Source organism: Lagopus muta, chromosome 7 (genome assembly GCF_023343835.1).
Source record: "Lagopus muta isolate bLagMut1 chromosome 7, bLagMut1 primary, whole genome shotgun sequence".
In the NCBI taxonomy this organism is placed as follows: domain Eukaryota; kingdom Metazoa; phylum Chordata; class Aves; order Galliformes; family Phasianidae; genus Lagopus; species Lagopus muta.
Genome location: NC_064439.1, coordinates 48628234 through 48641628, shown reverse-complemented (window position 1 = coordinate 48641628; position 13395 = coordinate 48628234). Strand labels below are relative to the sequence as shown.

Below are 13395 nucleotides of genomic sequence, written 5' to 3'. Positions count from 1 at the left end.
AACATCTGCCTCTGATGTCGAGGCCCAACATAAAAAAACAGAAGGCATTACTTTTGGAGCAGCCTTTGTGCTTTTTGCTATAAATACCATATAACAGTGCTTTTTGCTCCATATGTATATTTGCTCCAACGACATAAAAGGGAGAACCATAACTTCCCAGGTCCTCAGTTTCTGTTAAGCTGGTTCCAGTGCTGTGTGAAAATTGAAAGAAAAAAACAATTTGAACAAACTCGTACTTACTGTTGCTGTAAATAAATGATAAACAATGCAAGAAGAAGTCACTCTATTTCTCTAAAAGTAAGCCACTGCTTTCAAGTGCAGTTTAGCAAAGCTTGTGTGCAACAAACTGAAGAAAAAAATATGACTGTCCCTCTTTTCCTCTAGAGGGAGCATGGCAGTCACTGAATGTGCAACTTCCAGAAGTACTGAATACTTGCTAATTTGTACTCTAAGTGGAGAGAAAAAAGATCATCAACTCTGTTTGTAATATATTCATTAATCATTATTTATCCCTTCAAGCACCCAAAGTATCTGGTTGTGAAATCACTACCCTGCCCCTGAAATTCATTGTGTATGTCTTTGGACTTTATGGTAACCCATCTATTTGAGAATAGAAGGAAGAGTTAATTCCTACCTCTGTCATCAGTTGTGGCTATATCTTATGAAGATACAGTTTTGATTTCCAAGTATGAAAATATTTATTTGGTGAACAGTTAATGCCATGGAAATTCGGTGAGTCTTGAGTTTGTTTTTTGCTTCTAGGTTGTAAACAGACATGGCATCATTTATGGCACACCCAGGCCTGCCTGATTTGCATTGCTAAGAACTTATTGGTAATCAGTTTGGTGATTCTAGTGACTGGGGTGTATTTCAACTGTGCACAGGTTCTGTTACTGCTGAAAGTTGATGTCATGGGCAGTTATGGAATCTGTGTGTAGCTGAAAAACATCCCAGTTACTAAAATTATTTAATCTTAGAGAAAAAAGCAAAAAATGCCATGGAGTTTCTCCTTTTAATTCATGACAGAGGACCTGACAGTGCATGTTAAGGAAGCTGTATTCCTGTCAAAATGAGTAATGCAACTTCATGGAAAGGTATCGTTTAGTTTCTTGTAGCATTTGTGATCAATAGAATATCTTGTTACGTGGTTCCCTGTATTCTCTTTCTTTCTTTTGTCTTAATTCAAGGCTCTAGAGATCTGCCAACAGAGAAACTTTGTAGAAGAGACAGTTTATCTTCTGAGTAAGTAACTCTCACTGTGATAAATCACAACACGCTTTTAATCTTGTGAAGTTTATGCTGCAAAAACATGTGATGTATTGTTTACTGTCTTTTGGCACACTTCCCAAAGACAAAGTTGGTGTGCGGTCAGTAAGACCAAATAACATGATTTGGGAAATAAAGGGATTGATTATGCATATGATATGATTTTGAGAGAACCTCCAAGAGAAGAGTAATTCTCTCTGTTTGAGGACAGTGGAGAAATAAAACAGGTTTCACTCCAAGCACATCTCAGGAGCTTAGTGTCACCTTTTGCTTAGGCAGGTTTGCTAGTGCTGGGTTTTTTTTATTAAAAAAATAATTTTAAACTATTCAAACATGAATTAACTTCCCCACCTCTGAATGGGAGCTGTTGTATTACTGTAAGATTTGTATGTGTGTTCGTGTATTAATTATAATCAGAATGGAAAGTGTTTATTACTGATATAACCAATCCTTTTTTTTAGTAAGAACATTTTGTGGACCATTTGAGAGCAGAGTAGAATTTACTCATGGATTTACTTAACAAACAGTTCAGAGCTATTGCTTCCTCCCTCTTATTTTCCATGGGTGTAAGCTGAACTATGCTTAGAGCAAGTTAAGTGTGTTGATACAGGTTCTTAACAAGAGATAAATCATCTCAAAGTTCATATGCATGCAAACATAACGTACACATGAACACCCTTCACCTTCTGTCAGATGTTGCTGCAGTTTAGAGTATGGCCTACCACGTCTGTAAGAATGAATCTGAGTCCCAGTCCAGCAGAGTCCTCTGTGCACATGTTCAGGTGACACTGATAGCTCTGGAATGAGCTCTCCTTTCATCAAGTTGATTAGATTAGGTTTCTAATGTGGGGGAATTTATCACTTAGAAAATTCGTAAGGAAAAAGCAACAAGTGTTTCTTAAATGCTTATCAGTACTCAGTGCTTTAGGTTTTATAAACTCTTCACTTATTTTATCCTTCTAGGCAGAATGGGGAACAGCCGCAGTGCTTTGAAGATGATAATGGAAGAACTGCAAGATGTAGATAAAGCTATTGAATTTGCCAAGGAACAAGATGATGGAGAACTTTGGGAAGACCTCATTTTGTATTCTATTGACAAACCACGTAAGCAGGATGGTTTCTTAGCCTTTCCTGTGTAGTTTTTGTAGAATGCTATTGCACGTAAAGGATTGAATTATCCACATGTGTGCTAGCAAAGGCATTTTTGGATCACCAGGGAGATGTTCTGGTTGGTAGAGCATGCCTTATCTCCTCCTGCTGAGCATAGAAGCTTCCCATAAGGCAACATGTGGGCATGCTACAGGATGAGTACGTAGAGATTTAACACTTGACAGAGCTCTGTGCAGTTATGTCCTTAACGACAAAGTAAGGACAGAATGGTACTTTTAATTTGGCACTGTATGAAGCTTTATTTTTAGGCACCCTCAGAATAAACCCTGATGTTTACTACAGCTGCTTCCCTTTAGAAACTTTGAAAATGGAGAGTCTTCACCTGTCTCCCCCTCAGTTGTTTTGTTTCTGTGTCATCAATGCAGGATCTGTAATAACGAGCATTTTCGCTCTTTATCCACGATATAAACGTCTACTCAAATTTAAAGTTCAGATGGAATCACGAGCTGTCAGAAGCTCCTTAACAGCATCAGTTTTGTTTGGGAGGCAAACTCAGAGGAGTTCATACGATTGGGAAAATACAGAATTATTTTAACTGCAAAGTCTGTTAGTTTTGCAGCCTCTTTTGGTGCTTTAAATCAAGACTCTAAAATCTCTGTGGGGATCTCTTTTTCCAAAGGATTGAAGGTCTCATAGAATTAACATCAGAATAAATGTGTTTTCATCACTTGTCCACTAATTCTGACAAGCAGCCGCAACCAAAATCTGTTACTAAGTTGGAATTATGATGTTATCAAGTTATTTTACCAACAGAAATCCCTATCTAAACGTAATTCTTCACTAAAAACAATGCTACAGTTACTGACAACTTTAGAGGAAAAGGAACTCAAAGCATATACAGTTATCTGTATCAGAGCAACTGATTTATCAGTTATCATAATGCAGAGCAACTCCAGTGGTGTTCCTTATTCTTGGGCTTTGAAGAAGAATGTTCAGAATAGTTCAGTTGGAAGGGACCTTCAAAGATCATTGAGTCCAACTTCCTGTTAACTTCAGTGCTGACTGAGTTAAAGCATGTTATTGAGCCCTTGAGGTCAGCTCTGTCTTATTGGAAGTTCATCCTTCTGTTTCATTTAGCCAGTTGCATTTCAGGAAGTTGGACATTAGTGTCCATCTTGTCACTGTTGAGAAACACGTTTCCTTGAAGTTAAGTGTTTGCAAATACACTTCTTAATCCTGCAATTTAGAATAGAATATTCAAACAATGAAGTGAATTTTCTACTTCTGCTTGTACAAGTGCCTTTTTACTGAATTGAAATGTGTTATTCTCTTGTGGTTTTGATGACTTGCTCTGGCTACTCTGGTATCAGTTTTCCAGATACCCCTGGAGATTTGTAAATAGGCAAACTGTGTCTTTATCTTCCCAAAAGGCCTATTTTCAAGTAAATGCAGCTGCAAGAAAGATGTGAAGGCTATGTAAAAGTGGTTTAGTGCTCTCTCTGTAAAGAGCTGTCATAGAAACAACCAAAGCCTGTCTGCTACTGAGGCATCCTTTAAGAAGGTGGATGGATTTTTTTTCTTAATTTACTTGTTTCTTGTTTTTCACAGCTTTTATTACTGGTTTGTTGAACAATATTGGAACTCATGTTGACCCCATTCTTTTGATTCATCGTATTAAGGAAGGCATGGAGATTCCTAATCTGAGAGACTCTCTAGTGAAAATTCTTCAGGACTACAACTTGCAGGTAAATGTTGTGCTCTTCCTCTGAAGATTTTCAGAAAGACATCAAAGACCATTTCACCAGTGAGCAGCACAAGAAATGCTTGTCACCTAGGTTTGTTCATCTTGTTAGGTTATCGTTATCGCAGGGACTCGGGATGAAACCTTGACAGAAAGGGTAGAAATTTGTCCAGATGAATACTTTTTTTCTCTAGATAGCTTCTGCCTCTTCTGAATCTCTCCCATACTGTCATAAGCCTGGTGAGTAAGTAGAATTTTTGAAAGACTTGGATGATTTGGGTATTTTAGATCGTGACTTTCAGGATTTCTGAGAGAATAAGTATCTTGTTCCTGTATACCTCTGTTTTGTGGAAGGAGTTACCCACAACAGACCGGTGCATGTTTGCATGTACTGCAGGTTGTAGCATTACTTGCAGGTTTTTATAGACTTCATTAGATATTACTATCTTTCCAAAATAATGCCAGTAAAATTGCGTGCATCTTTTAAGCAGTTGCATGTTGATCTTGTTGCTGTCAGTTCCCTGCTGCTTGAACTGCTGATCCCACTGTTCCTGCATTCTGTTGAAATCAAAATGGAACACTGAGTACCTCTGCACAAAGAGTGATAAAGTGCTGTTTGCATACATGCAGCGTGTGTTAGGGGATTCAGATAAAGCTGACAAAATCACTTGGTCACATTTTGTGAACGGAAGAATCATTTTCTCTTCAGACGGCTTTTAACAAAATTACTTTGCACTACTTACTTCTAGACCAGTATCTAAATTTTTTTTATGTGCTTATAATTGAAATGCTTCATGGATTTTAAGTTAATTCATTTTGAAGTAGGTCTGGGTAGCTCAAGGGCTAAAATTTATATCTCTGAGGAGAAGTAGGAATTAGGAAGCTTAATGGAACTTGTGCTTGGATTTGTGGCACTATAGCAAGACAACATAGCAAAAAAAAAAAAAGAAATTAAGAGGCCTACTTAAGGGACTGGTTGTTTTTTTTTGAGAATTATGAGCTATAGCTTAAAATAAGGCTGCTCCTGAAGTGGTACAGGCAATGTAAAGTGCACCATTATAAACAGGTGGTGTCAGAGATGTGATCACAGCTCTTGGGTGCACACTCACCTAAGTAGCTTTAATTTGGCACCGTCAGTTTTGTTAACAGAACTGTTTCTGCATTCAGCACATACTTCAGGAAACAGCTAGGACTTCAAGTAGATGTTCCTAGCTGAGGGCAGTTCTGTCCTAGCTTCATCACGACTACTGTGTCATTAGCCTCTTCAGAGCTAGTCTCTGTCTGTCTGTATGATGTCTGGTCACACCTTTTCTTCACGTTGTGTAGCTTTGTGGTTTGAAATCTGTGTTCTCTATTTTGGCCTGGGACAACTGCTTTCATTTTGGTAAAAACTTCCTGATTTGTATCACATAATGTACCAGACACTTCAAACTTGTACAGCAATCCAGATTTCTTTGGTTAGGACTTTGTGTGATTTCATCCCTTCAGATCACCAGCTCCGTATGTGCGCAAGCCTTACTATTCCCATTTTCAAAGACAAAAAAGGAAATCTTATTTCTAGATCCACAAAGGTTGAGCATACGTGAACTTATAACCCATTGCTTCACTTGCAAGTCACTGCCAAATAAGAAAACCATGCTGATCTTGTTACAACATCAGCTCCCCCAAAAGGCATTGCACCTGTGCCTTTGTATTATTTGGCTGTGACCTCATTTGCAAGCCTTGGTAAGATTATTTTAGTACTTACACAAGTGCAGATTTCCTACTATATTCCTAAATTTCCTTTGTGGTAAACTTTCCACGAGATGTGATTTTATGTATGTCTAAAAGCAGGTCTGCTTAGACTTTTTCTCTTTGAAACAACATTCTTAACATCCCAACAAAATCAAGTGAATTAAATTGAATGGCTGCCAAAGCATGCTGTATGTAGCTTACAGTGTGTTAGTGAATCGAGCAAATAAGTCTATTAGTGTAACAAAATTTGTTTTAACTTCTCTCTAATCTGACATCTTCCCTGAATAATGTAAGTTTTTATCAAAGCTGGCATGTTGTAGAATGATTACTTCATTTCAACTTATTACCATCTCTTACATGAATGCTGCAACCATTGTATGTGCTACCCTAAGCTCACCATAGCTTTAAAGTGAATAATTCAGTAAATCAGAAGGGATTAGTACATTTGCTGCCAACCAAACAAAAATGACACTAAAAGAGATATTAGGTATTCTATAGAAGTGCAGATAATGTGAGACTTATTTCTTCATGGACAATCCATTCAAATGAGTATTACTAATTTATTTCTGCATGGTTTTACAGCTGTGCTTTACAGCTGGGAATCTGTTCAGCTGCCTTATTATTCTTATAAGAATTATCTGTTTTTATTTTTTTTTATTTTCCCATTTCTGGAAATGCAGTTTTGCATGATGAGTTTTGCATGGCTGAGTGCAGACTTCAGAATTTACCTAAACAGTGCAAGATGTAAGCACTCATGTGAGTGCTTTTCTGAATTGGGATTCGAACTCCAAGTGGTTATTGCCTTTTTTGGTTTTTCTTCCCTTCCTGAGAAACATTTTCTGTTCTGTTCTGTTTGTCATTATCAAAGTTAATGCATTAAAACCATAACCATTTTAGCAATTTCAGTGTTTATATACAGTAACATTCATAGACAAAGTTATGATGACATGGGCTGTAAAGATAAAGTTACAATTGTTTGCATTTTAACAATATTTATCAAGTAAGTGTAATCTAAAACTTTTTTTTATATCTATCTCCTGAAATCTAATTCTTCAGTGCCATAAATTTATAGATGAAATAGACCACGAGCTACTTCATTTGAATTTATAAAGTCCTGAAGATAAGCTTACAGTCTTAAAGAGGAACCTGCAGTTTATTAAACTGACATGTTCCTAGCACATCTTCTATTCAACAGCAAATAAATCTCCTTTCTCCAGTCAACATTTTCACTGTAACTAGTTATCATTCAAATCCATGGCAGGCTAACCAAATTGGCCTAAGTTATATTGATATCCTGAGAAAAGCTTCATGGTTTTCAACTCTACTGCTTGCATTTAGAAGTGCTTTCAAAAACATGGAATCAAAACACAGCTATCTCTGTATAACTGAGAAGTTGTCAGTGTGACTTTGCAAACTGATGTTGTATTTACATAGATAAGAGCACCTGCCAGCTATATGACCTTTGTTTCATCCAACAGTCCTTTTAAATTCTTCAAATTACAAGTATGTTTTTTTGCTGAAAAAACTAGGAAGAAAAAACTAGGATTGCTAGGATTCAGTTGTAATAGAATCTTTTTTGATAATCTTCTGGAGACAAACCGTATTTAGCTGGAGCTCCTCTGCAAGAACATCTTCTTCATTGGAAGAACAAGAAAAAAATCAGTTCTGAACCTGGGGAAGTTCCAGTACTCTTCAGCAATAGTGAAATGTTTGGCTGTGTGAGAATGTTTTCTCCTACGATGTCCAGCCTGTCTTCAGTCAGTAATGTATAAACTCCTATCATAAGATCTTCCTAACACAGATTTTTCCATCTGATGCATGTTGTTCTTCACATTTCAGGCTGGCAGGACTGAGAACAGGTCAATGGCTGCTGTCACCCATTTAGGCTTTTTGGATACCAGCTTCATACCCTGGCAGCCAAAGGCTGTGGTTGTTTGCAGACCATTCTAAAAATGCAAATAATGTGCTACTTGCTTAAGTAGGCATGGAGCTTGCCTGTTTTGAGCCCCTTAAGTTAAGTGGATACAAACAGATTTGTTTTGCATCAGAAAATACATTCTTAGGTAATTTATTTTACACACTGCAGATGTTTCTGATACAGGTCTCTTCTGAGACTCATATGGGTCTTCTGTTCCCATTAGTGCTTTTGCAGTACAAATTTTTAAGTATCTCTTAGCAAACAGTGTGAGGCCAGTATTGCTTTTGTTTGAAAAACATACCAAAATTAACATTTACCACGATCTCTGTGCAATGTATATATATATATTTTTTTTCTAATGAAACTGATGCTAATTAGTTTCTTGGGGCTTTTTTAATACATCATCTCTGGACCGAAACTCATTATTTTCTCTGTAATGTGTATTTGAACTTTGTATTTGCCTTCAATATTCAGTTCCCTGGGAATTAAATTGAAAAAAAAATATGAAATCTTTTGTGTTTAAGTCTCTGGTAACTGATAACTCAGTGGTCTTAACTAAGGAATCTGGTAGCATTTCTTAAAATAAATAGACATTTCTTAAAACAAATTGTATAATTACAGCCCATGTCTTCTATAGTTGTTGCATCACACTTATTTCTCACAGAGAAGGCTGATCTTAAATGTCCCTTATTTGTTTACTTCTGTGTTAGTTATGTCTGTTACATTTTCTGAATTTATAAGAGTCTGCCTAAGTGAAATACAAGAAATGCTTGTGTAGTTGGAGATTTAAACACCTCCCTTATTTCAGAACACGCCTGATTTTTCAACCTCTTTTTGACAGTTTTCAGTAAAAGATTTCAAAAGATTTGGGTATTCTTACACTGTTCTCCCCACATACACTCAATGGTCTTAGAATTTAAAAGCAGTTTGGTTAGATTCAGTATCTCTAGGTTGTGTGGGTTAGCCATTTTACTCAGATGATGAGTTATTGGTTTAGACTTTGACTGAACCTGCAGTACCTCTGATGGAGGCTGTCCATCCATAATTCTCCCATTCAAAGCATTCTGCTGTGAACCAGCAGACACCAGTGGGAATGATGAATGAATGCTGGTTGAAAGCATCTGGAGGAGCTGTTAGGGTTTCCTCCTGGATGTAGATATGCAGCTGTTCAGACATCTAGGAGGCACTAGGGACGGGTGGCAGCTTGCATAGTGAGACACTCACCACTTGATTGTAGTGACTCTTTTTCAACTCTTTGAAAGGATAGATAACAGCAGGGTAAGGGGAAATAGTTTTAAGTTCAGGGAAGGAAGATTTAGGTTGGATGTCAGGGCGAAGTTCTTTACTGTGAGAGTGGTGAGGTGCTGGAACAGCTGCCCAGAGAGGCTGTGGATGTGTTCCTGGAGGTGTTCAAGGCCAGGTTGGATGGGGCATCCATCTGGGCATCCTGGTCTGGTATTAAATGTGGAGGTTGTTGGCCCTGCATGTGGCAGGGGATTGGAGATTCAGGATCCTTGAGGTCCCTTCCAACGCTGGCCACTCTGTGATTCTGTGACTAAACGTAACATACCTTTCACTGGGGTCATGATGCATTTTGGAGATTTTGGGGTAATTGTCCTGGAGAAACCTGGGCTTTGTTGAGTGCTGGCCCGAATGTATTCCTCGTGCTTTGAGTATAACCTTCAAATTAACTGCATACTGCAGTGTTTTCCTTTAAAGGTAATGTTAAGTATATGCAAATCAGGACTTTATTAATTAAGAAGAATGCTCCAAAAGTAATGTCTTTTTATGGCCCTGTCCCACAGCACTGGAAGCAGATGTTGGTGTGGTAGTAGAGGTTGAACCCTCCCATGAATTTTCCATTACATTTTGTTGCCATGCTACAGATGGCAGCAGAGGGACCATCTCTAGCACAGCAACAAAATGCTTTCTGACATGAAAGTGCATCTGAAGCAAAGGTGTGGAATTGAATTCCTCCGTGTGGAAAAAAATTGCACCTGTAAACATTCATCAACTCTTGCTGAATATTTTTGGAGACAAAAAGACAACCCACTTTCCAGACAGCCATGCACAGCTGCCATAACAAAAAGAAGAGCATCTTGATCAGCTAAACCACATGAATCAGCAAGATTACAACCAGGGAACTGTGTACAGAACTGAATATTGGCTGCAGCACATCAGAAACAATGGTGACAACATTGGGATACTGCAAAGTTTGCACAGGTGGATCCAACAAATGCTCACACAGGAACAGAAAGAACACCATATACAGGTTTATCAGAATGTATTGAATAAGACTTAAGGTGACAATTTTCTGGATCACATGGTGTGCAGACATGATGCCACCACTATTAGCCAGAATCAAAACAGCAGTCCATGGAGTGGTGACACAGGGATCTCCATCAAAGAAAAAGTTCAAGATGCAGCTCTCAGCAGGTAAAGTTACATGCACCGTCTTTAGAGATAGGAAAGGGGTGATCACTATGGACTTTTCAGGAACTCAGACCATCAGCTCTGACCACTAAATCAAGGCACTGACTGAGCTGAAGGCTCAAGCTTACGGGGTCAGGCCAGAGAAGAAGACAGCCTTTCTCTTGCAGCATGGTAAGAGCAGACCCCATCCCACTTGGAAGACCATGGAGCACCTTGCCAGTCTTGGCTGGCCTGTCCTACCACACCCACCATATAGTCTGGATTTGGCACCTTCTGACTTCCATCTGTTCAGTCTGTTGAAAGATGGACTGTGTGGCAACATTTTCCTAGCAATTACACCATCATTAGCAGCTGTGAAACTGGTGAGGCCACCTCCACTGGTGCAGATTTTTAGTAGTGCAGTACTCAGGCTCTTGTTCATCACTGGCAAAAAATGCATAGCTAATGGTAGTGGCTATGTTGAAGAATAGTGTTTTGTAGCTGAGAATTTATCAAATAGTGTTACTGTGTTCATTGTATCTCTTGTAGTTTCCGTGGAAATAAATAAGAAGTATTACTTTTGGAGCGACCTACATGAATAGCAGTTTGCATTGCTTGTGATTTTAACTATGCGGCTGCACCTTTTCTACTGTAGTCAAAGAATGAACTCCAGTTCTTCTTTTTTTTGGTGAAGCACCAGATCCATTTAAAACTTCTTTCTCTAAACTTACCATGGTATCTTGATTGCATTTACAGCACTTTTTAAAGGGTAAAAAAATAGTTTCATAAGACTTTTTGTTTCTTACTGCATCTCTTTAGAGAATGGTTTCATTACAGTTTTACATCTGATGGCAAGGTTAGTCTAATCTTCAGGCACAGATAAATGCTTCTCCCTGCTTTCAATACAAAGAAGTTCATTCAAGCACACTTTCTCCCTGTCTCATCTCCAAAATCCCTCTCTTACTTCTCTTTCTACAATTCTTATATCGTCCATCTCTTCCTTGAGCTCTTCAAATGTGTTTCTACAGAAGCATTGATTTATTGCCTTGACATTTTATCTTTCACCTCCTTCATTCCAAGTTCCTTCTACATTATGGTGGCTGCACCTTGTATTCCACTTGTAGTAAAAATAAAGTCTGACGATCAGTCATTGAATATTGTGTGCAAAGTCTTAGTGGAGTTCTAACTGTCATAGAGAAGGTGCTGCATATGCCTTGTAACATGTTTCTATTTCTTCTGTGTTGTTTTTAAAGGATCAAGTAGTGTTGAGGTTTTCATAAGACATAATTGATGTTTTGGTACTTTTTTGTTTCGATCTTTTTATGTAACTGAAGTTTTCCTATTGCCACTTTGTATTTTAAGTAGAAAGTAGTGAATCATTGTATCTCTATTCCACCATCTGCAATGTTTTCTTTGTTCCTTTTACTTAAACATGCAATTTTTTATCTGCTTTTGCTGAGTGCAGTTAGCAAAAACTCCAGTTTTTGCCAAAGACCGTGTCCATTTTGAGTTAGTTACCTATCTTTGCCATAGAGTTTGCTGATTGAGAATATTCCACATTGGTCAGAGCACTCATCCTGGAAGATGGTCTTATGCAGTTTCTGCTGTAAAAAGTTTCTGAGTATTTCTTTCTTAATCTAGTGATGTTTTCCTTTACTTAACATAAAATTTGCCTTTCTGTGTTGCCCTTGGGCAAAGTTGGAAGGGGAAGAGCATATCATAGAATCATAGAATCATAGAATCACCAAGGTTGGAAAAGACCTAAAAGATCACCCAGTCCAATCGTTCACCTATTCCCAACAGCTCCCACTAAACCATGTCCCTCAACTCAACATCCAGCCTTTCCTTGAACACCCCCAGGCTCGGTGACTCCACCACCTCCCTGGGCATCCATTCCAGTGCCTGACCACCCTTTCTGAAAAGTAATACTTCCTCATGTCCAGCCTGAATCTCCCCTGCCCTAGCTTGAAACCATTCCCTCTGGTCCTATCACTAATGACACGAGAGAAGAGGCCGACCCCCAGCTCACTACAACCTCCCTTCAGGAAGTTATAGGTATATTCAGATAGCTGCTGAGATTATCACACATAAAATTGATTAATTCTCTAAGTGTTTGGTTTGCATTCAGCTTCTTGAGCTCGGAAGTGTTTTGTAACTTGCTGTCTCCAGTGCTGGAGAATACCATTTACCCACTGGCATGCCCAGTTTAAAATGTTTAATGTTAATCAATTCATTCTTTTATTTACATATTTCAGATACACAGTCTTAATTGCATAATGACTCTGGCAGCATGTCCTGTTTAGTTCACAGTGGTATTTACAAAGATGAGGTTTTGAACAGTGTTCACCTGGCTGTAAAACCTATTGTTATACTTCTTTTTAGAGACTTGCATTGGCAGCATCCTGGTCTGGTTTAATGCTCATTATCTCCTGCAGTGCAAATAATCTGGAGAAACAAGTAGGCATGGCCTTCTTGTAACACTTCCCTTGGTTTGTTTGTTTGTTCAGCTTAAAAATGATTATGAATCTCTCTCTCTCAGAAGACTTTTCAGAAGAATTCTGGTCTTGGAAAGCAAATTTCCAAGCATTGGTTGAATGTGGGGTGGGAGCAAGAAAACTGACAACCCTTTGTTTGGGTTTGTCATATTGTCATGAACCTTCTTCACTAAGCATTGGGAAATAGTACTGTATACAGTTTTGATGCCAGAGATCTCTCTCTTTTTGTGTGTCACAACACTGGCAGACAATAAGAATCTGACATAAAATACTACAGTTAAAAAAGCACTCTTAAGAGTGTTTGCTAAGGATGAACAAGGTCTAACCTTTGATTAGTTGCATGGGCTTTTAAGTGTGGCTTGCTGAATGGCATCTGAGCAGGAAATGCATGAACAAAGTAAATTTTAAATTGTTGGGTTTTGAAGGTTTTAGGATGACCATATCTATTTCCTGACATAGACAGGGAAGAGATGAATGGAGGAAGTTTTGAAGTGGTTTAGAATCCAATTGTTAGGGGCAGTGTAAAGAAATACCTCCGTTGTATTCTGTTAAGAGAAGCTTATGGGAAGATGATCTTTATTTATGACAATAACATATTTGCAAAGGATTTGATTTTTCTGAGGTCTTTCATTTTTTTTTAATAGTTTTTTTCCATTTCAGTAGAGATTCATTCCCTCCTATCCTTTTTTTCCCTCGCTATTTGGAGGTCTGATATCTTG

The 13395-nt window shown here is 38.2% G+C and overlaps 1 protein-coding gene across 2 annotated transcripts in view; it reads left to right on the top strand.

The window, feature by feature from the left end:
• Nucleotides 1-13395, top strand: part of VPS41 (VPS41 subunit of HOPS complex) — a 104181-nt gene that overhangs the window by 87544 nt on the left and 3242 nt on the right. For both annotated transcript variants that reach the window (XM_048950663.1, XM_048950664.1), the window contains 3 exons: nt 1188-1242; nt 2230-2370; nt 3985-4121. In XM_048950663.1, the coding sequence (XP_048806620.1) occupies nt 1188-1242; nt 2230-2370; nt 3985-4121 (333 nt within the window). The remainder of the gene's footprint in view (nt 1-1187; nt 1243-2229; nt 2371-3984; nt 4122-13395) is intronic.